The sequence below is a fragment of the Dromiciops gliroides genome, chromosome X (genome assembly GCF_019393635.1).
Source record: "Dromiciops gliroides isolate mDroGli1 chromosome X, mDroGli1.pri, whole genome shotgun sequence".
Taxonomy (NCBI): Eukaryota; Metazoa; Chordata; class Mammalia; order Microbiotheria; family Microbiotheriidae; genus Dromiciops; species Dromiciops gliroides.
The window spans coordinates 79,912,102-79,932,988 of record NC_057867.1 but is presented as its reverse complement, the minus strand read 5'-3'; the positions used below and the strand labels follow the sequence as shown (position 1 = coordinate 79,932,988).

Sequence of the window (20,887 nt, the reverse complement as noted above, 5' to 3'; positions counted from 1 at the left end):
ACATCTCAAGAAACCCGTGTCTTATCTGAGAACTGGTCTCATACTGATTAATCAATTATTGTTTCCATGTTTCTTTGATTGTTTACAGACATTTGGGGAGGGGGACTCCTTTTCTGAATTCAGGGAACTGCACCTGTTCACCCTCCTGCTCCCAACTTGGAAAGTCCCTAATCCAATTAGAAATCGGATTACCTAATGTTATATTGTTTCCTTTTAATTAATTGGCTTTATGTGATTGATTATTTTTAATTTGTAAAAGTCTTTTTCCCTCTGTATTCTAACTCCAGTCCTAAGGTGGAAAGGTCTGGTCTTGCTTTGTTTTGACATGCACTGCTTAATAAAGTGATATGTTCAGAAGAGCAAACCTTTGTCTTCCTCAGTTATTTCATCTTTAATCCACCACAGTTTTGGGTGAGCCATGCTAGGTCAAGTCAAGAATTGGACCCCAGCCTTCCAGAAAACTCCAATTTTCCCATGGATTTTTAGTTAGTTTTCCTGGAAAATTTTGGTTTCCTCCCCAGGGTTTGGGAAGTAGAGTTAAGTTTTGGGTTTTCAGTAGTTGCAACAGAAGGTGAGTTCCAACAGTAGTAAGATTTCTGTGGGTTCCCCCTTGAATAGATTTTGATAGCATGGTACCAGGGGATGCATCCAATACTTATGGGAATGACTAAACAGCATACAATTGAATTACATGACCTTTGGCACAAAACTGAAATAGATTCAGCTGAAAATTTGTTTGTGCTAATTTGGCTTTTATCATTATTACAAATTAAAGAAATTAAGACTAATCATTGAAAGGCCTTATTTTGATCAGATGAACTTTTGGTTTTGCTGCACAGCTTTAAGTGATGCTTTCTGACCACTTCCCCCTAAAGGGGGCTTATTCCTTATATCTCGTCTATGTGTGCCTCATCATTTTATCTGTGTTTTTGTATCTTCGTAAAATGTAAGATTTTTTTAAAGGAAAATACAGCCAGTCAGAAAAACTGCTAAAAGGCTGCATACAGAGAGTTGAGAATGTAGGGGAAGATTAATAAAGTTTCATACTTGAAATAGCTATCCCAGTAAGCAAAACTAGTTCCCACTTTAGGCTTTTAGCAGGAGATTAGGTTATAAGAAAAAGAAAAAAACTTGTAAAACATATTTTCCTGTCATTTCAATCTTAGCCACATTGGAATTACAGAAACAAAGTCAGATAATAAGTTTGTAGAACTGTTAGAACATCTTAGTAGTTTTGGTGGTTTGGAGATAAAGAAGTTTGAAGATAAATCATTTTCACTTAGCAACATATCCTGAAATATCTTAGTAAGTTTTGGGGCACAACCCTCTAGAATTTAAGGGGAAAAAGAATGAAATTCTATAAAAGTTTAAGGGTAAATAGCACTTATATCACCACCATCCCCCATTGATAGCTCTATTGTTTTAGTGTAATGAAGGAAGACAGTCAATTTGAAAGCAATTGGGGAGGGGGAGAGAAATATGGTTTCCATTTTTAAGTTTATCTGAAATTTAAATAGCTGCCTCTTATTAACCCTTCCTTGACCATGAAAAGAGAAAAGATTGTTTAAATCAGACCCCTGAGCCCCTCTTACTGTAGTTCAGAGATTCCCCTGTGACTCTCCCTGCTCAGACCTTCCCCTTCTGACCCTGTTAACCCCTCTTATCTCAGATAAGGTTATCAAATAAGTGTGTAAGGAAAAAATGCTGGGAAAATGCAGGGAAACAAGTTTTTAACAGTGTGGTAAAAATAAATATTTGGAAACAATTATTTAAAGGGGTATATTTTGCTTTAAAACAGATAATAATAATTTGAATAGAGAATGAGTTAGCAACAGTGATGCTAAGAGAGAAGAAGGAAAAGGAAGAGAAGGAGAAGGCAAAGAAGAGGAGAAGGAGGGAGGAAGGGGAGCCATTGTAACATTTTTTTTAAATGCAAAGAGAATAGAAGAAAGTGTAGAAGGAAGCACAAAGTTTTGAAAATAACAACATGGCATTTATTTTATATATAAAAAAGCCAATTTGTGAAATATATATCAATGGGTTTATATATAAATTTGTTTTTTATTCTGTGTATATGAAAACATTCTTTTTTGGTATATAATTTAGAATAACCTTAAAAATTTAAATTAAAAAGAAAACATTTACTTTGGGAAAATTCTGGAAGTCAATTTCACTGCCAAATGTCTGATATCGGAGTATGGTTGTGAGCAATACCATAATTTTTCCACCCTACCATGCAAGTTTGGCTGATTTTTCCTTAAAGGTATTAAAACCATTTTTGAAACCTGATTGCCTCAGAGAACTAAAGATTCAGGCTGTAGACATCACTTACTGGTCACTTGAGTACAAAAGAGCCACAAGGAGCTTCAGGTGCTCCCTGACATCTGGCAGGCAGACTGTAATAGGCAACTGAGAGGCAGGAGAGTTTCAGATATCCTCAGCGCATGTATGTCCTTGTTGAATATCCTTCCCCCGCTATGGCTAAGTAAATATTCTTTTGTTAACTACTGAATGATGCATGAGTGCCTCATTTTGTTCCAATATTGAATATAAACCATGAAGGGCCTGGTCTAAGTCACGTCCAATCCCAAACACCAAGATATACAAAAAGTTAATACAAATATATAAGAATAAAATAAAGCTTTGTCACAAAGCAAGGTTTTAGGGAGGGGGTGAAGGAGGGAGGAGTTTATACATGGAAGTGAATGTGATGTTAAAAACAAAGGTATAAATTTCTTTTAAAAAAAAGATATGTGAAAGCTACTGACCATCTGATGGAGGTTCCCTACTGTTGGCAGCATCTAGGGGCATGAAAATGGCAGTCCTACTTTATCCGATATTGGACACAAATAGACATGACTCCTTCCCCTCCAAAATAAGCCCCATCCCCTCCCTTACACACGCACTAGTATCTGAGCCAAATTATGTTCCAAAGACCCATTGGGACAACATGTGAACTCTAAACTTGGGGCAACTTCCCAAGAAGGAAAGGAATAATTCAGTCCTCCAAGGAAGTATAGGGACACAGTGGAACTTCCAACTTGAGGGTTCCTATAATGGACCAGACTCAGGACTAGAAATACCTAGAAAGCAAATTCCTACCTTGAGCACCAGAGATGGAGAAGCTGGATTAAAATCCAAGGCTAAGTAATCCAGGCTGAATTTCTTTGGCCAAGAAAAAGTGCCCTCACAGGGGGAGTGTCCTTGTCTGTGTTCCTGCCGGAAAAGAGACATTCAAGAACTGAGCAGAATATGACCTAGCATCAGGTTTTGTAAAGGAGGGGAGGAAGCTATTAAAAGCTGGGGGCCATGGTGCAGGCCTGGGTTTGGGAGACCAGCCCTCAAGAGGATTATTTTTTCCTCCCTGGCATTGCTTTCCAATGTAGGATAGCTCATCCACAATGGTATCTGCCTTCATTTGCACTGGGCTCCAGCCTTTGGCCAGGTATGAATGACTGAAAAGAATTCAGCTGCATATGGTTTATTAGTTAAAAAAAACAAACCCAGAACTCAATGAAAATACAAGTGTTATGAATTCAGCTCTACTAAAGAGATAAAATATAGAACAAGGTAAAAGATCTGGTTAAAAGAAACTGGTAAAAGGGGCAGCTAGGTGGTGCAGTGGACAAAGCACCGGCCCTGGATTCAGGAGGACCTGAGTTCAAATCTGGCCTCAGACACTTGACATTTATAGCTGTGTGACCCTGGGCAAGTCACTTAACCCTCATTGCCCCACAAAACCAAAACAAAAAAAAAAAAAAACAAAACAAAAACTGGTAAAAGTACAAGCACCTGGGTACCAAGTATTGTTGTTTGTCCTTCATTCTCCAAGAGGACCATGACATCGGGGTGATGTCATGACTTGCAGTGAATTGGATTTAAGTGAGAAAGAGCTGTGCAGAGTCACCAGCCTCACTCTCCTCCAGAGCCATCTGGGTCCAGTGGCAAGATATTCATTAGGATGACTGGAGATGACCCTGGGTGTTTGAGGCAATTGGGTTTAAGTTACTTGCGCAGGGTCACACAGCTAGTGTCTGAAATCAGATTTGAACTCAGGTCCTCCCAACTTCAGGGCTGCCCTCTGAGTACAAATTAAGTACCTTGGTTATCCATAGACTACTGCTTAACTTCACTCAGATTTTCCTTACCAGGGCTGCCCCCTTTCCTTCTTGGCTACAGCCACTGGGTACTTCAGAACATCCATAGTTATTGCTTTCCTTGCTTGATGAGGTGAAAGTTTTTAATTACAATTTACCCTAATTTTTGTCAGGGTGAAAGTCCTGTTCTGATGCTTCCCCTACTGTCCAGCTAAGTTCAGGCAGGCTCATCAACTCGTTGGGGATAAATGGGGATAAATCTGAGCCACAGAAACTCTTTAAGACTATCAACTACATCACCAATGGGTTGGGACTTATGTCAGTGGAGGGGGTAGCTACCACAATAGAAGCATGGCTCCTTCAGGGCTCCTTTAAGGACTGCAGTGAGGAATTGATCTGATCCTGCATCTTGCTGCTCCCAAAGACCCACCATGTCTATGCTTTCTACACTAGGATAATTTTCTCACTGCTACAAATCTCTCCCTTCAAGGCCCAAATGGGAGTAACAACTACGGAGGCACAAGCTCCTTGGGTTGTCTCATTCTTTTTTTGAGTGGGGCAATGAGGGTTAAGTGACTTGCCCAGGGTCACACAGCTAGTAAGTGTCAAGTGTCTGATTCTGGACTTGAACTCAGGTCCTCCTGAATCCAGGGTCAGTGCTTTATTCACCGTGCCATCTAGCTGCCCGCCCCCGGTTGTCTCATTCTTAACAAATTAAAGGCTACTCTGGCAAAGAAAGAAACTCTATGTCATGCCCTTCCCAGGAACACCCTCTTTCTAGGTAGGTAACTTTGGTTCAAGTCTATAATTTTTTGGCATCCAAGAACCTCTCAGGCTTTCTCAACTTAGCTCCTTCTTTTATTTATTTGTTTGTTTGTTTGTTTGTTTATTTTTAGTGAGGCAATTGGGGTTAAGTGACTTGCCCAGGGTCACACAGCTAGTAAGTGTTAAGTGTCTGAGGTCAGATTTGAACTCAGGTCCTCCTGACTCCAGGACCGGTGCTCTATCCACTGTGCAACCTAGCTGCCCCAACTTAGCTCCTTCTTGTCAGAGCCTGATTCAGAGGGGATTGTCATCATTAACCATGAGGGGAGGGAGAGGGGTCGAGGTTCTATCCTCTTTTGCCTTTCACCAGGACTGCCCTTGAACTCTAGCAGGTCAGTCAGGGTCTCTCTATTCCTGGGCTTCATGGCTTCACTTGAATCTTCTGGATTTTGGCTAGACTTATTTCTGACTTCTGGAGGTCAAGATCAACTTCTTAACATCCTCTTTAACAGTCGTCTCCCACTAGGATATTCCTAACAGACATGTTGAGGTGTGGGGAACATTGGGAAGATCCCAGTGAAATTTTGAATAATGAGCATATAATCTACATAAGGCTAAAGAGATTTGCAACTGAAAGCTAAAATAATTACTTCCCTGGAAGTTAATATCCCTAGATTTTTCTCTTTGTTTCTTGTCCCCTTCTCACTATCATTGGCCTAGATCCCTCAAATTGAAAGAACTAGGAGAAAGACAAGACCAATGAGGGCCAAAGTTTGGTGTCAAGGTTCTGTGATCTCCCTTTGCCGTAGCTGACGACTGTGCAGAAATAACCCCAAAGACTCTCTCCCCATAGCTTCTTGTAGACTCTGCCCAAAGTAACTTCCCATTGAAGGGCCCATTCAGCACAGGCATAGGAGCACTGGTTGAAAATTAATTTCTGAACCTATAAGCCCTTGAGGACCCAATAGACCGCTATGACCTTACCTACCCATTCTGAACCACAACCACTGGAGCCAAAGAGTCATTGGCTGGGACAAAGGCAAGCGGGGGAGCTAAAGGTCAGGTCTAGGGAGGAATCATATTGAAGGTGATGAGACTTTGCATCAATGTGATGATGATAATTATGGAAATGCTTCAAGTATTCCTGGTCTTTTATTTTCCCAAAGACATCACCAGTCTTGGTATGAAGGTGTCAGAACTTTCTTCCTAAAGTTTGCCAATGAGATGCTTCTTAGGTTCTCTTGGAATATCTTAAGGTAATTTGTGTGCTAGCAAGGAGAGAGGGAGAAATAGGACTACAATAGTTTCTGTTATTGACTTATTAACTTTAAGTTTCAGACCATACAGAGTTGGTGTCCTTTTTTTAAGAGCACAAACACACACACAACACATTCCTTAGAAAAAGAACTTGTCAATATTCCATCCACATGCAAAATACGTTACCATTTGAATGTAACTTTCTTCCTCTTCTCCGGAAACTGAATTGGCAAATAATCTTGCAGAATTAATCCCATCTCTTTCTGGAGAGAGAAAGCTGGTTCGGTTGCTAGGAAGAAAAACATAGAGGATACTAAGGAAATGTCTTACAGATGCTTTGAAAACCAGCCAACATCTGACATGGAGGCCCATATGTAGAAGAGATCCCTTTTCAGCTCTGGTTTTTTAGTAATAGACTCCCCCACCAACAGGTTCCCAGAGACCATTACCTTCATTCCTGGGGCTTGACCCCAAAAGTCTCAATAGGAATTTTTAGCTAGGACTCAGAAGTGACAGCTTTGTCAAATGGCTCCAAAGAGACACATGGCACACATCTGGAGAAATTATCTTGTACAGTGACTGGTGTTTAGCACAGAAATGGACTCACTGGCTCCTCCAGCTGCATAGCATGACTGCCCAGTCCCAAGATAGGCACTGATGTTTGTTGTCTGTTGTTCAGAAAAGACTGAGGTTTGGGCTTCAATCCCACCTGACACTGTCTGTGTGACCTTTGGCAAATTGTTTTGCCCCCACGTTTACTCATCAACCAGACAGTCAAAAACCATTTAAGTGTTTATTGGGTGCCAAGCAGCACTAAGTTGGGGGGGAGAGAAAAAGAGGAGCTAATCTTCTAATGGAGGAGGCAAAACACATAAATCACTACATACAAGACATGTAAAAGAATGGACCCTTCTACCTAGAATTTGATCCCAGAGGTGAATACGTTAAGCCCTTTGAGTGCAGGACCTATTTCCTTTTTGTTGTTTTCTCCTCCTGTTGTGTGAGTGAGGCCGCCTCATAATGCTTGTAGATTGATCAATTGTCTCTAGGTCCCAGATTCTAGCACAGCACCAACTGATACAGAATAAATGTTTGTCACATTGACTTTAGTAGCTGCACAAACTGAGTAAGGGCAGAGCTACCCTGGGATGAATCAGTGGGAACAATTTACTTCCCTTACAAGGCTATTATTAGGGGCATGGCCTTAAGGCCTTCTGGCTACCTCAGCTGGGCAGAGCCCTGTCAAGGTAGTGGGACCTGATGATCTGGAGAACAGAGGATCCCAATCTTTGGTAGAAGGGAGACAGTCTTTTTAAGGGGTTGGGGGAAGTGGTTGGACTCCATGCGCTGAATTGCCACTAATGGAGCAAGCAGAGAAGACCCATTGTGCTGGGTCAGACCCAGGGGCGGTGGCACCAAGGTGTGGCTTGAGAGAAAGCAGGCCTCTTCTTCATGATGGGAGCTTAAAAAAGCTAAATTTCAGTTGTTCCCCAGGGCTCTTCCCAATTTGGCTCCAGCCTGATTTCCCATCACTCCCCCTCACACAACCTCCATTCCAGATGAACTGGCCCATGAGCACACATTCCATCTCTTGTCTTCATGCCTTCACGCAGGCTCTCCCTCCTGCCTGCCTGCAGTGTTCTCCCTCCTCCCTTCTACCTCAGGCAATCTCCAGAGGCCTCTGAGGCTCAGATCCAGCATCACCTCCTTCCCGAGGCCCTAACTGATTCCCCACTCCACCCTCCCCCAACCCCCAGGTGTTACTGCACACTCTTCTTTCCCTGGAAACGAGCTTAGATTTACTTCATAAAGAGAAGTCGCTACCATCTCACATCCAAGGTCATCAGCTTCCCTTCTTCATCATCCTCAGACTTTCCAAGACAATGGGCTCGCCATCCACGTCCCCAAGGGGCTAATTCCCTCTGTCCTAGCAGGGAAAAGAGCTTTACCTTCCCTGGACTGGCCTCCTACTTTCTCCCTGCCGGTCCAAGTTCCTAATCACCCTGAGGCATGACACACACTGCTTTCCTCCGGAAATCAGCCCCAAAGAATTTCCCTTCTCTTTGGCCTTGACCCACTTAACTCTGCTTCTGATTCTGAGAGGACAGACTGGGTCACGTCATTCATTGCCTGACTTTCTCCATTTTCTTGGGGCAGCAGGAGCAGCTGACTAAAGCGGAGGGGTGTAATTCAACTTACATAACAAGCTTAGAGAAGAGAAGTCAGACCCCAAAGATCATAGACCGTCCCAGCTACAAAAGGGACCTTGGAGAATCTGGCCAGAAATCCAAGGCAAGCTCACTGGCTTATACTCGGCAGACTCCATTTTGTTACCTTTTTGGAAAACTAATGACAGCTGCCCTTCTTTAAACCCATGGTGGATAAAGGAATCAAGAAGATAAGTGCTACCTTTGACACATACTAGCTGTGTGACCTTGAACCTCTAAGTCTCAGTTTCCTCATCTGAAAAATGGGGCTAATCTGTAATACCTCCCTTACAGGGTTGTTGGGAAGCTCAAAAAAATTAGACCCAAAAGGCATTTGGCAGATATTACAACACTATTATAACATCAATTGTCTTTTAAAAGTCATTATCCTTTTTTTTTTTTTGCATTTATCTTTGTACAAAGTGTGTGCCCTAAAGAGAATGTAAGGTCCTTGGAGGCAGGGGCTGTTTTCCTTTTTAACATCCTCAGCACCTAGAACAGTGCCTGGTATGTAGCAGGAGCTTAATAAGTGATTGTTGCATTGAATGGGGGAAAATGTTTGCAATAGGCCATTACAGGAAAGTTTTTTGGAAATTAGTTCTCTTTTGCTTGTACTATTTCTGGGAATAATAAGTATCTGAAATTTGCTACTAACTTGGTGAACAACTTTTCCTTTTAATTTGTCCTTAAAAGTTCCTTCTCTCACACTCTTTAAATGATGATCCCTAGTTCTAAATCAAGAGCCAAAGACAAGAAGATGGGATACTGAAATCAGCCAGGGGCCACCCTTAGTGATAAAAGGGAACAAAAAATCCCCATAACCCCTTTATCTCCTATTGGCAATTGGTCTAAGATTCTGGGACTGTTTAACATATTCGGCAGGATGGAAACTCACCCCATTAATGATGGAGCACTAGTGTGTATTGGACCCAAATGGTTCAAGGATGGAGGGAAGTCCTTTTGGAGTCCAGAATGAAAACTCTGAACTCATTTACACCTCTGCCTTTCAATTAATCAATAAAGATTTATTCAACACCTAGTATGTGGCAGGCACTATGCTAAGTGCTAGGGATACAAAAAGAGGCAAAAGGCAGTCCCTGCCCTCAAGGAGCTTAGAAAGACAACATGCAAATGAAACAAGCTAGATATAGTATAAATAGGAAATCATTAACAGAGGGAAAACAATGGAATGAAAAGGAGTTAGGGAAGGCTTCCTGTATGAAATGATTCCTGTACTCTAGACTGTCTGGGGAGTATGCTGACCTTAAGCTCACAATCCAACAGGTTAAGTTAACATTAAAATTAAGTTAAATTGGGGCAGCTAGGTGGCGCAGTGGATAAAGCACTGGCCCTGGATTCAGGAGTACCTGAGTTCAAATCCGACCTCAGACACTTGATACTTACTAGCTGTGTGACCCTGGGCAAGTCACTTAACCCTCATTGCCCTACCAAAAACAAAAACAAAAACAAAAAAAAACCGAAAGAAAATTAAGTTAAATTAAGTACCTACTGTGTGTAATGCCCTATACCAAACATTAAGGAGACAAAGATGAAAAATGGCACAATTTGTGCTTATACTTAATGAGGAATGTGACAAAAAAAGGAAAGACTGTCCCATCACACTGGCATCCATCCAGCTGACTTTCATTTTTCAATCTTTCACCAGAGAAGGTTTAGGTTCTAAGTGGTCTTTGATGTTATGGAATATGCCCATGGAAAGTAACTGCACTGGCGTGGGGGGGGGGCATGGTTGGTAAGAGCCCTGTTCTCTGGGCTTCTATCAATAACCATTCCATGTGAGAGTGGGGCGGGGAGAAAGAGAAAGAGAGAGAGGAGGACGGGAAAAGAGAGGGAGTGGGAGGGAGGGAGGGAGAGAGAGAGAGACAGAGAGAGAGAGAGAGAGAGAGAGAGAGAGAGAGAGAGAGAGGGAGGGAGGGAGAGAGAGAGAGAGAGAGAGGGAGAGAGAGGGAGAGAGAGAGGGAGAGAGAGAGAGAGAGGGAGAGAGAGAGGGAGGGAGAGAGAGAGAGAGAGAGAGAGGGAGAGAGAGGGAGAGAGAGAGGGAGAGAGAGAGAGAGAGGGAGAGAGAGAGAGAGAGAGAGAGAGAGAGAGAGAGAGAGAGAGAGAGAGAGAGAGAGAGAGAGAGAGAGTTTAATGACTTACTAAGGCACAGTCCAAGTTCTGGTCAGGGCTGAGTGCTCCCGGATGGTAGAGAGGTTCCCCAGGTCCAGAGGGGGGGGGCGTGCTAGAAAACAACAAAGCCTGACAGTTAGATGGATTATCCATAACATAAAGATGAGACTCTGGCAGGGATAAAAGGGATGAAGATTTGGCAAATACCCTTCACAATTCAGTTTTAAAGGGCATTTCAACCACTTTTAGCAACCAAGTAGCCAAAGCCAGTGATCTGTTTTTCCTTTCTTCCTTTGCCTTCCTCCCCCACTCTCTGGCGGGCATCAGAGAGCAGGGAGGTGGGGAGAAGACATCCTGGAGGAGAGTAATGTAAAGAAGCCAAGTGCCTCAGGATTCAAAGGCGTACTCATTAAGGGCTAAGCAAAGGATGAATGGATTTTAGAACCACTGTAAATGGAAGAGAAGAGCAAAGAAGCAGTATGAGCTTGTTAGGGCACAGGATTAAGAAGCTAAGAACACCTGGGTTCAAATCCCACCTCAGACACTTACTAGCTGAATGACCCTGAGAAGGCCCAAGCTTTCTGGGCCTCAGTATCTCTTCATCTATGTGATGAGGGTGTGGGCTATGAAGTGACCTCCAGCTCTGATCCTATGAGCCTAGGAAGTGCAAGAACTAGATTTCAGAGGTTTTAAAAAAGGGGTCAGGCTTGGATATATAAATATATGGGAATTACTGAATGGGGAACCCCCCATAATAGCAATTAATTCATTTGAGTCCAATGTCCTCATTTAACAGAGGAAGAAACTGAGGCCCAGAGAGGGAAAGTTATTTGCCTATTGTAGCCAGATAGGGATGGTAGAAGTTACTCAGTCTGAGTTGCCTTCCCCATATCTTACAGATGAAGAAACAAGAAATAATTTGTTCTAAGGGACACAAATAGTCAGAAGTGGGATTCAAACTCAGGTCCTCTGAAAATGAAGCCAAAACTGTTTTTCCACTAGAGGACCCATGCAACCAAAATTCTAGATTTAAAAAACATTTAGTTTGATAATGCCACATGTAATATTCGCTCCCAAAGTCCCTGGCTACAGTGATTGTATAAAATACCCAATTTCCCTTGAACACTGCAAGAAATACAATAAATAAACAGTATTTAGATTTGGTCAGCGCTCCATATACAGAGACCTGGGATGCAGGGGGAACTCCCTCCCTCCTGAGCTGTGAGAGACTATCCCCACTCCCAATCCTGAGGTATGAAAGGGCAGCCCTTGGTGCCTCTTAAGCGGTCTGTCTCCTGGGTGGAGGGGGGGGGAAGGAGTTTTTTCCCTCCCTTTCTCCCTCCTTCCTGATAGACAAATGGGTGGCCCTCTCTGGCTCCTGACAGGCCTGTCTCTTGATGGAGGCTCTCTCTCCCTCCCAATCTATCTCCTAGGTTGAAGCCTTCCCAAGGGAAGAGGGGACTGCCTGGGAACTGCCCTTCCCTCCTGAGGGAAAATAAGGCAGCCTTCCCTCCCTCCTGAGATATGAGGGTCAAGCTCTTCTTTCTCCTGAGTTATGAGAGCTGGTCTTCCCTCCCTCCCGGCAGGCCTATGTCCTGGGAGTTGGCCCTTCTCATGCCTGGAAAACTCCTGTAAGCTTGAGGAATGGCCCCTTGAGACCACCCTTCCACTTTATCTCAAGGCTGCTATTCTTCAGGGTGCTAATCAAAGGCCCCCTTGCCTTTGTATCCATTCCCAACCTCATCTTGTTACAAAATCTCTTCTTGTTAGAATGGAAGTTCCCCTAATGCCCTGCCCTGGAATCCTGACCTAACCAAATGCAGGCTCTAAAATGCCCCTTCTCTCCCAAGGGCCTGGGCCAGTTGCCTTTTATCTTGGCTGGCTTGATAAAGTTTCTTGGCAAATAAATGAATGAATGAATGAATGAATGAAGTTTCTTGGCTTCATCATATCTCCTCTGGACATGGGAGGGTACATATGAGTGTACTGGCCTTTTAACCCTGGCTCTATGGGCTTCCTGCCTGTGTCCTCCTGGACATCTTCCCACTAGGGGTCCTCCACAGGAGGTCCAGGCAATTTGATAGAGTGTTTGGAGTTTGGAGTATTTGACCACTGATGGATAATTCGAGTGACTTTCTGGTTGTCAACTTCCACATCTTTCCAATGAAATAGCTGGAAGACAAGCTTTCTAAGAGCTCTAAGTCTGCAGTTAGGTGGACAGCCATGGGGCTCTGGAAGGAGGCTAGGCATCCGCCATCCCACACTTGAATCCGGTGCTCATCTGCTTTCCCAATCGATCGTATCAGTTCTGGAGACATTATAATTGTACAATGTTCTCCTGGTTTTGCTCACTTTCCTCATCATCAGTCCACTTAAGTCTTTCCACATCCAGGAAAAAATAACGATGGAATATAGATGCAGATTGAACCATACTATTTCTACTTTTTGTTTTTTGAGGTTTTTCCCCTTTTGTTCTGATTCTTCTCTTACAACATGACTAATTTGGAAATAGGTTTAACATGATTGTAATGTATAACCTACTTCTGATTGCTTCCTGTCTTGAGGAGCTATAGGGAGAGGATCCTATGATCCTACTCTCTAAAGGAGGATAATGATTCTCAGGCACAGGGTCATAAAGCTCAAGTATGAAAGAGTACAGGAAGTTCTCTGGGACTGTAAAGCATTACAGGTATTAGGGTTTTGTCACTAGGCCTGTTCTCTGAAGACTACTCTGGCTTATTTCTGAGAGGCTCACTCAGTAATAGAAAGTTGGCCACCAGGGTGTGGCCAAGTTATTTTTTTGGTTTGGTTTGGTTTTTACCTGGAGCCACTGAGTTCATATATAGTGGGAGTTGGGGGAGGAATTGGCCCTGTGATTTCATTGGTTTAAGGAGCTTCCTATGAGGAAACTCCTCTGTGGATGCATCCTATAATCTTAGGGAGTGGCCTGGGACTCTGAGAAATTAAGTGACTTGTTTAGGGTCACTCAGGTCGAACTCAGGGCTTCCTGACTCCAGAATCATAAATTGCTGTTAAGTATGGGGATATTAGTGCAATAGTTGCTGAGATGTTAAAGACTGTGCTGGCCTGGGCTGGTAACAGTAGAAGTGGAAATGGGGAATGAACAGGATATAGTTATCACCAGAGATGAAGTGATAGGACCTAGAAAATGGTCAGCTGTGAGGGTGACAGGAAGGGAGGAATCAAGAAAGATGCTGAGTTTTGGATCAGAGGTAGGAAGAGGGCATTTCTGGACAACATATATACCTGAATAGGGGGCAGACACCCAGTGCCAACTACCTGAAGCCTGCAAGAGAACAAACAATGGCTGGGAAAAAAAATACAATGTGAAACCACACTAAATTACTTCTTCTACTCTAGAACTGTAAAAGAGGTCAGCCAGTAGCAGGATGGGTAAGCTGGGGCCATCAGCAAAGTCAGCACCAACCCAGGCAAACAAGCCTCCCAACATCACCACAGCTGTGTCCAGAGGCAGCGAGAGCAGAGGGCAACTCTGGCCAGAAGGCTGGGAACTTTGGAGGCCTCAGGGAATGGCAGAGAAACAGCAACTGGGACCAGCACCGTACTGACCAAAATACTTGGAATGGGGCAGTCAAGGCTCAAGGGCTCTGAGAGCCCTAACATTCTATTTGGAGACAACAAGTGCTCTAATCCTTCAAGATATTGGAGGGGGGTTGGGGTGGGGTGGGGTGGGGCTTCAGGAAGTGAACCCAGGGAATGCAGGAGGAGAAAAAGTATAGCAAAGGGCAGAACCTAGCCCTGGAAGAAAGTCCAGAACTAAAGCTGGAGAGATGAGTAAATCAAAAAAGATTCCCAACCAATAAATATCTAATTCCATAACAACTGCAAAGAGTGACTCAAAGGAAAAAATGGATTTTCCATAAATCCAGAAAATGCATTCCCATACATGAATACCTAGGAAAAATGAAGCATGAGAGAAAAACAATTTAGTAAAAACCTTGGAAGGAAGAATTCAAAGAAGAATAAGTAGCTTAGAATGGAAAGTGGTCAATCCTCCCCCCAAAATGGAATCCCTAAAAACTAGAATAAACTAAACAGAAATCAGTGACTCCATGAGACAGAAAAAATAGAACAAAATCAAAGGATTAGAAAAAGTAGACCAGGGATTCTTCACCTTTTCTGTATCATGGACCCCTTTGGATGCCTAGTAAAGCCTATGGACCCTTTCTCAGAAAAGTTTTGGTTTTTTACATTTTGAATAAAACTTTATTTTCCAAAATATGCGTAAAACCAAACTTTAACATCAATTCTTTAAAACTTTGTGTTCCAACTTCTCTTCCTCCCTCCATTCCCACCCCCCACCCACATGAACTCAAGCAATTCAAAATAAGTTATACATGAGTAGTCATGGAAGAATTCCCATATTAGCTAGTTGTGAGAGAAAACAGTCAAAAAACCCCAAACTTCAGATTAAGGAATTGTCAAAGAGGAAAAGAAAAAAAAAGTTTTAAATGTGTTTCCATCTGTTTTCAGATACTATCAGTTCTTTCTCTGCAGATGGGCTGCAATCTTCATAAGTCCTTGAGGGTTACAGAAAAGTTTTAAATGCATAAAACAAAACACAGAGAATTATAAATAAAACCAATACAATTCAGTATTACCTAATGGTTACCATTGGCTATTAAAAACTTTGAAGTAGTCATTTGTTCAGAGAAATGGTTACTTGAGGTTTCTGTTCTAGCACTGCAGAATGTAAAGTTAGAGTAATATTCTCAGGAAAGTGAAAATGGACAGAACAGTTAAAATTGCAAACTGAGTTTCTCTTTACTAGACATGTGGTCAGTCACAATGAGTCAAAGAAAATGCTAGGTTAAACTTTTCTTTTCTAATTAGCTTTCAATACAGTTTGTATAGTAATATGAGGGGATTCTGGATAGATCAAACATGCAAAAGTTATTTGGTTCCTCTTTGACATAGGTGGCATTAATTAACTATGGTCATATTGAAAACTATGATAGGTTAAATTTGGGATTTCAATGCTCTGAACTATACATCTAAAAGATACAGTAAAAAGCATTTTTGTTGTTTTAAAATAAATAAATAAACCCAATACAGTTGAAAATACAGTTATCAAAATATTTTTTAAAGAACAAGTTCACAGGCCTCAGGTTAAGAACCACTTAAATAGAAGAAAATGTAAGACAGCTGATATTTTTTTAAAAACTGACCTGGAAAACAGGTCAAGAAGAAATAAATACAGGGGCAGCTAGGTGGCACAGTGGATAGAGCACCGGCCCTGGAGTCAGGAGGACTTGAGTTCAAATCTGAGCTCAGACACTTGACACTTACTAGCTGTGTGACCTTGGGCAAGTCACTTAACCCTAATTGCCTCACCAAAAAACAAAAAACAAAAACAAAACAAACGAATGGATGGATAGATAGATAAATAAAATGTAAAAGAAAATCATGAGCAGGCAAATTTCAGAAAAACCTAGAAAGACTAAAGTGGACTGATGTTGAGTGAAGTGAGCAGAACCAGGAAGGAGAACATTGTACACAGTAACAGCAACATTGTGTGATGATCAACTGTGATAGACTTGGCTCTTCTCAGCAGTGCAATGACCCAAGACAATTCCAAACAACTCATGATGGAAAATGTTCTCCACATACAGAGAAAAGAACTGTGGATTCTTAATGCAGATTGAACCATACGGTTTCTACTTTTTTGTTGTGTTTTTCCCCTCTTTTTCAAGGTTTTTCCCTTTTGTTCTGATTCCTCTTTCACAGCATGATTAATGCAGAAAAGTGTTTAATATGATTGTACATATATAGCTTATAGGGGCAGCTAGGTGGATAAAGCACCGGCCCTGGAGTCAGGAGTACCTGAGTTCAAATCCAGCCTCAGACACTTAACGCTTACTAGCTGTGTGACCCTGGGCAAGTCATTTAACCCCAATTGCCTCACTAAAAAACAAAAAAAAACATATATAGCTTATATCAGATTGCTTTATGTCTTGGGGAGAGGGGAGGGAAGGAAGGGTGGGAGAAAAATTTAGAACTCAAAATCTTATGAAAACAAATGTTGAAAACTATTTTTATATGTAACTGAAAAATAAAATGCTTTTATGATTAAAAAATTAAAAAATTTTAAATGCACAGAAGAGAACAGAAAAAAGTTAAGGAGGAAGCACGGATGGATAAGCAGGACAAACTTTAAAGTCACATAAAGAATTTATTAAGTACTTAAAAAACAAAGCAAGTGGTATAAAATGGAGATTAATGCTTTCATAGAGAATTCTTTTTCTTTTGTGCTCTGCAGTGTACATGGAAGTGGTCGCTCTTCTTTTGGTGCTTACATTCAGAAGAACCCCAATCCCAAAGAAAAATCCAACCCCAGAAAGTAGAAGGGCAGAAAAGGAGCTGGCAGAGACTGTGGAGAAAATGCACATCACCTCCTTGAAATGAGATCTCCAGGTGTATCTGTGTTGATCATAAGAATGTGTGGTTGCTGGGCAACCAGTCTGACTGCCAGCTTCCAAGGCAACCCCAATGAGCCTTTTTCAGGCAATTTAGGTAGAAATCCTTCCAATCTCCTCTCCAGCTTTCCCCTGGGAGACAGTAATGTCTTGGGAAGCAGAAGGAGGGAGGGGACAGCCATGTTTTACAGTTCAATTGTGTTTTATTGGAGCTGATGAGAGGAGCAGGCAAGAGAGAAGATTCAAAGACCAAGGATCCATGGGCCTACTGTGGTTATCATTGGAGTTAATTCAAAGACCCGTGGTCAGTGGGCTTACTAAGGACCCAAGCTGAGCCTCCTGCCCAGAGACAATCCTTGGGGGCAAACTTCTCAAAGTAGTGGAAGGTTGGGCTTCCACTTAATGATGAAAAGGGCTTGATCTCATTCTTGATGGGCATCTTAGCACCTTCATAAGTTAAGGCCCCTGTTCAATTCAGCATAATTTGATCATTTTCAACAAACTATTCCAAATTGTTGGCTTATCATGGTGGTTCTCCATCACTGCCAATAAGTTATGGGTTTTTTTTAACTAATAAAAGAACTGAGTTGATCTGGCCACAGGGTTGCTCTCCAAAGCCCATGGGAGAAGAGTAAATTGGCAAAGACACATGATTGACACCTACTGGGGCCAAAACAAACCCCAGCACTCAGAAAGGGCTGGGACTAGGGCCGATGTTCTACTTAAAGTGATTGCATTTGTGTGGAGGCTCTACAGTGGTGGGACAACTGTGTCATTCTAAATCTGTGATCTTTTGAAACCATGTGCGATAGTTGTATCAAGATGCTTTCTGTGGGGTGTTGACAAGTATGTTCAAAATGGCAGTGTTCACACAGGCTGGGGTTCTCATCAGAGTGCTGAACTTTCTCAGAAAACACTATCACTGAGAATCAAGAGGGTATGTTCGGGGCAGCTAGGTGGTGTAGTGGATAGAGCACCGGCCCTGGAGTCAGGAGTACCTGAGTTCAAATCTGGCCTCAGACACTTAACACTTACTAGCTGTGTGACCCTGGGCAAGTCACTTAACCCCAATAGCCTCACCAAAAAAAAGAGGGTATGTTCTTGGTTACTGGTAGTAGGAACCCCAGCAGGCAGAAAAAAGAATTCTCCATCTGATCTGACAATCCCCCCTAACATATACATGCATGCAGTTGTGTCAAAGTAGTCCTTTGTGGGGTGAGGCAAAGCCTGAAGTGGACATGTAGTGGCCCAGACAACCATAGAGAGAGTAGGACAGATAGATCTCTCTGTCTCTGTCTCTGCCTCTGCCTCTCTCTGTGTCTATCTCTGTCTCTGTCTGTCTGTATCTCTCTGTCTCTCTCAGCTCTGGAGAGAAGAGAATTCACTTCAAGCACTAGAGAACTGTCTATAGACTCAGGTATTTTTGACATACCAATCCAAAGAGTTCCAATCAAAGTTAAGAAAAAAGAGAGAGAATATTCAAATATAGAATTATACAGAGGTCAAGGGAAGGAGACCTAATTTTATTTTGGTGTATTTGTTTCGAAAAGATTATAAACAATAAGGATTAACAAAAATAAAGACTCACATAAACATACAAAAAAGGAGCAAAATATTTCCTGAACACTTAGCATTGAGTTAAATAGAGGGTCAGTGTTTGAAGATGCTACAAACAGTGCTCCCTTTTGCCCGGGCCCTTCCTGGCTGGCCAGGCATTGCTACCTCTCACTCGCCTTCAACTTTGTTTTTGTGACCCCTATCCTGACTCTGCTCTGTCACTGATGTCTCTCATTCCTCAGCCTCCCATGTATCTCCTTCATGAGCTTCACATTCATCATTTCATGGCCCCATGATATTCCAGCATCTATTTTATCAAGCCACCCTCTAATTGTTGGACAGGAGAAATGTTTTCAGTTTTTGCAGTCACAGAGCTGCAACGATTATTTTTATGTAGGGGGTCCTTTTTAAAAATTTCTATAACATCTGGGGAAAAGTTCTAGCCATGACATTGCTGAGTCAAAAGATGTGGCCAATCATGACCTCTCACATAAGTGACCACATCGCCCTCTAAAATGTTTATCCTTGTTAATAGATTTGGTGCTTGGATTAATAGTGCTTGGATTTCTTTAAATTATGCTCTAAATTAAAGCTTCTTAAACTGTGGGTGACAACCCCATAAGGGGTCACCAAAAATTTGGCACCAGTAAAAAGTTTTATATATATATATACATACACACACACGCACGCATATATATACATATATTCTATATACCTATATGCTTGGAGTCATGTAAAAATTTCTTGGGTGAAAAGGGGTCACAAGTGGAAAAAATTTAAGAAGCCCTGACTTAGACCATTAATGTTATATTAACATGGACTCTCCATGAGTTAGAAATAGCCTTTCGAAGTGTCCTGTACATTTGAGCAGCTCCCATAGCTATCTCAAACTCTATATGTCCAAAACAGAAGATTACATCTCCTGAATCTGTCCCCTTCTCTCCATACACACAGCAGCCACCTTGATCCAAGGTCATCATCACCTTGTGCCTCAAGTCTCTGGCTTCAGTGTCTTCCCTACTCCTATCCATCCTGCAGTTGGTTGCCAAAGTGATCATCCTCAAGTGTAGGTCTGACTCTACCACTTTCCTACTCAACAAACTCTAGTAATGCTTCTAGAATCAAATAGACAATCCTCTGTCCTTCACAATCTGGTCACTTCCTACCTTCCTACCAAAGAGCTACACTATGGTACTTGCTATTCTTGGCACAGGACAGGCCATCTCCTGACTGGTGAGCCTTTTCACCAGCTGTTCCTCATGCCTGGAATGCCCGCCCTACTCAACTCTATCTTCTGACTTCGCTGGCTTCCTTCAAGACTTAATTCATATCCTACCTTCTACAAGAAGCCTTTCTATGTCTTCTCTTACCCCCACCACTAATGTAGTGCTTCTGAGTTTACTTCCCATTTGGGCACAGTGGATAGAGTACTAACCTGAAGTTGGGAGGACCTGAGTTCAAATCCCAGCTTAGATACTTACTAAGTGTGTGATCCAGGGAAAGTCATTTAACCATGATTGCCTCACACATCCAGGGCCATCTCCAGTCATCCTGATGTACATCTTGCCACTGGATCCAGATGGCTCCAGAGGAGAGAGTGACTCAGCTGTTGACATGGCACAGCCCTCCCTTGCTTAAATCCAATTTGCTGCAAGTTACCACATCATCCGATGTCACGGTCCTCTTCAAGAATGAAGGACAAGCAACAACAACAACCTCCCATTTACACCCCAGATAGCTTGGACAGACATAGCCATTGGCATGTTGACTCCCCCATTAGAATGTGAGATCTCTGAGGGGTGAACCCATGTTTTTTGCCTTTCTTTGCATCCCTAACACAGTTACTGGCACGTAAAGCTCTTAATAAATGTTTATTGACTGGCTGGCTCTTCCTCCTCTCCCCTATACTTTCCCTTTCATCTAAAATCCATTCCCCTGACTCTGGGGCATTACCATTTCCCTCCTCTTTTCATCCCCCTGGGGAGGGCACATTCCCTGCTCCTCCCTTTTCCTTCCATGGCTTCCAGCTCAGTTAATTACAGCTCAGGTATTTTCTTTTTCCCATATGTATGTGTAGTCCCTTCCCTCTCTCTCTTCCAACTCTTGCCCAGTTACCACAGGAAAACCTCCCCCTTCCTATTCTCTCTGCTCCAGGTGGCTAACTCATTTGCTAGCTAATCATGGCAGAGGAGCATTACTAATGCTAGTGATATACATGTCTGGATCAGGGGAAAGGAAAGTCATTCATCTGAAGGGCATTTAGACAAAAATAAAGAACCAAGGCCATCAACCTCCACAAGCCCCAGAAGTCCTGTGTGGAGGAAACTCCAGGGCAGTCTCTGTCTGCCTCTTCCTCCCTCTTCCTCCTCCTTCTCCTCGAATTACACCAGTTTTCCCATAAATCCTAGCATTCAGT

General features: G+C 42.4%; 1 protein-coding gene across 1 annotated transcript in view; it reads right to left on the bottom strand.

Annotated features, from left to right (window-relative positions):
- The window catches only part of GAB3 (GRB2 associated binding protein 3), a 135,121-nt gene that overhangs the window by 8,817 nt on the left and 105,417 nt on the right, over window positions 1-20,887 (bottom strand). Inside the window, exons 8-10 of the mRNA XM_043974716.1 lie at window positions 10,487-10,568; window positions 6,306-6,408; window positions 3,103-3,216 (exon numbers count right to left, since the gene is read on the bottom strand). Of these exons, the coding sequence (XP_043830651.1) occupies window positions 3,103-3,216; window positions 6,306-6,408; window positions 10,487-10,568 (299 nt within the window). The remainder of the gene's footprint in view (window positions 1-3,102; window positions 3,217-6,305; window positions 6,409-10,486; window positions 10,569-20,887) is intronic.